Source organism: Trypanosoma conorhini (genome assembly GCF_003719485.1).
Source record: "Trypanosoma conorhini strain 025E chromosome Unknown Tco_14.4_contig_01208, whole genome shotgun sequence".
Lineage (NCBI taxonomy): Eukaryota > Euglenozoa > Kinetoplastea > Trypanosomatida > Trypanosomatidae > Trypanosoma > Trypanosoma conorhini.
Genome location: NW_021705185.1, coordinates 2681 through 3982, shown reverse-complemented (window position 1 = coordinate 3982; position 1302 = coordinate 2681). Strand labels below are relative to the sequence as shown.

The following is a 1302-nucleotide window of genomic DNA, read 5'->3' as shown; positions in this document are numbered from 1 at the left end:
CCCGTAGTTTTCTACAATTGCTGCACACTTCAAACCCCTTTATAAAGTTACTACCACACCTCCAAAAAGGGAATCCAAGGGAAAAAATGAGCGTACAAAAAAGGGTTCTCCCTTTTATTACCCTCCTATCACATTATGCATCTGGCGCCTCACTTCTTCTTGTGCGTTCGCATCTAAACGATAGTACATCCATTGTCTTACGATACAGTAACAGAGCCAAACCCCTTCTGTTACCCAACAGCCAAGAACAATGATGACAGGCACGACAAGGAGCTTGTTTTTCGTTTCAGATATGTCTAGTGTAAGATCTACTCCACATGCAGCATAATTTGAGCGACCAACAACCATAAAAATGACAAAGGCAAGAGCTATAATCAACCCGCAAAGACTCAATATATGTTTCGTTTGGCGTCCTGTGGAACATGCAGAATATATCTGCCAATACCAGACAATAAAACTTAAAGGCGCTCCTAGCAGATACACAATTGCTAATACAGAATTTTGAGCAGGCTTAAATATTTTTTTTGCATCCTTTTTATACGGTGCGGCCACCACGGCAATAGCAACGATCATATTGAGCAGAAGCAAAACACAAGTTACAATCCAATTAATAAAATTCAGCCTGACAAATTTTCTTCTTATCTCTGGAACCCGTTGAAGGTCATGGTGCACAAGTGGTTTTATGCACAAAATCTTTGGAGGGAAGTTAGGAAGAAGATCGGCGGCTGCAGTCTCTTGCTCACGGCTTTTTACTCTTTCTTCAAGCACATTCAAACGATTCTCCTCTGCCATAGCTCTTTTCCACCTTTCCTCGAGTAATACACGCTCTTTTTCTTCAGGTGACATCCCGGAAGTATCCTTCTTATTAAGCCCAAGAACTTCTTTTGCAATCTGAATTTTACTGTTATCCTTGTGTTTTTCCTTCCGGCCCCCTGAAGCCGTTGCTGTCGTTGAAGATTCCCGGGGATCATCAAGGTTCGACTGTGGTGAGAATTCCGGAGCAAAGGCGGAGGCGTGAGGAAGACCATGCGCAGTAGCTGTGGTTCCGGTATTAACTCCTTGGCGCTCATGAGGTCTCATTTCATCTTCAATATTATGCAAAAAATCCCGTGCCCCCCCCAAATGATCCAGATTTTCTGCTAACGATGTTTCGTTCGGTCGCCCTGTATCGTGTTGACTTGTGTCACCAAAATTATACATATTTTGTAGTTCCTTCACTTCACTTGAAAATTTATACATGGAAGCTACAAGGTCTTTTTTTTCCTTCTTCTGTTTCTCAAAAGCAAAAACTTAAAATAAAAA

General features: G+C 41.8%; 1 protein-coding gene across 1 annotated transcript; it reads right to left on the bottom strand.

Moving 5' to 3' along the window:
• Positions 1–117: 117 nt before the first annotated feature.
• Tco025E_09644 (secretory carrier membrane protein 3) lies at positions 118–1200 on the bottom strand (the record flags this gene model as incomplete). The annotated part of the gene is made up of 1 exon (XM_029376455.1): positions 118–1200. One exon carries the CDS (start codon positions 1198–1200, stop codon positions 118–120), a length of 1083 nt encoding a protein of 360 aa, XP_029223684.1.
• Positions 1201–1302: the final 102 nt, after the last annotated feature.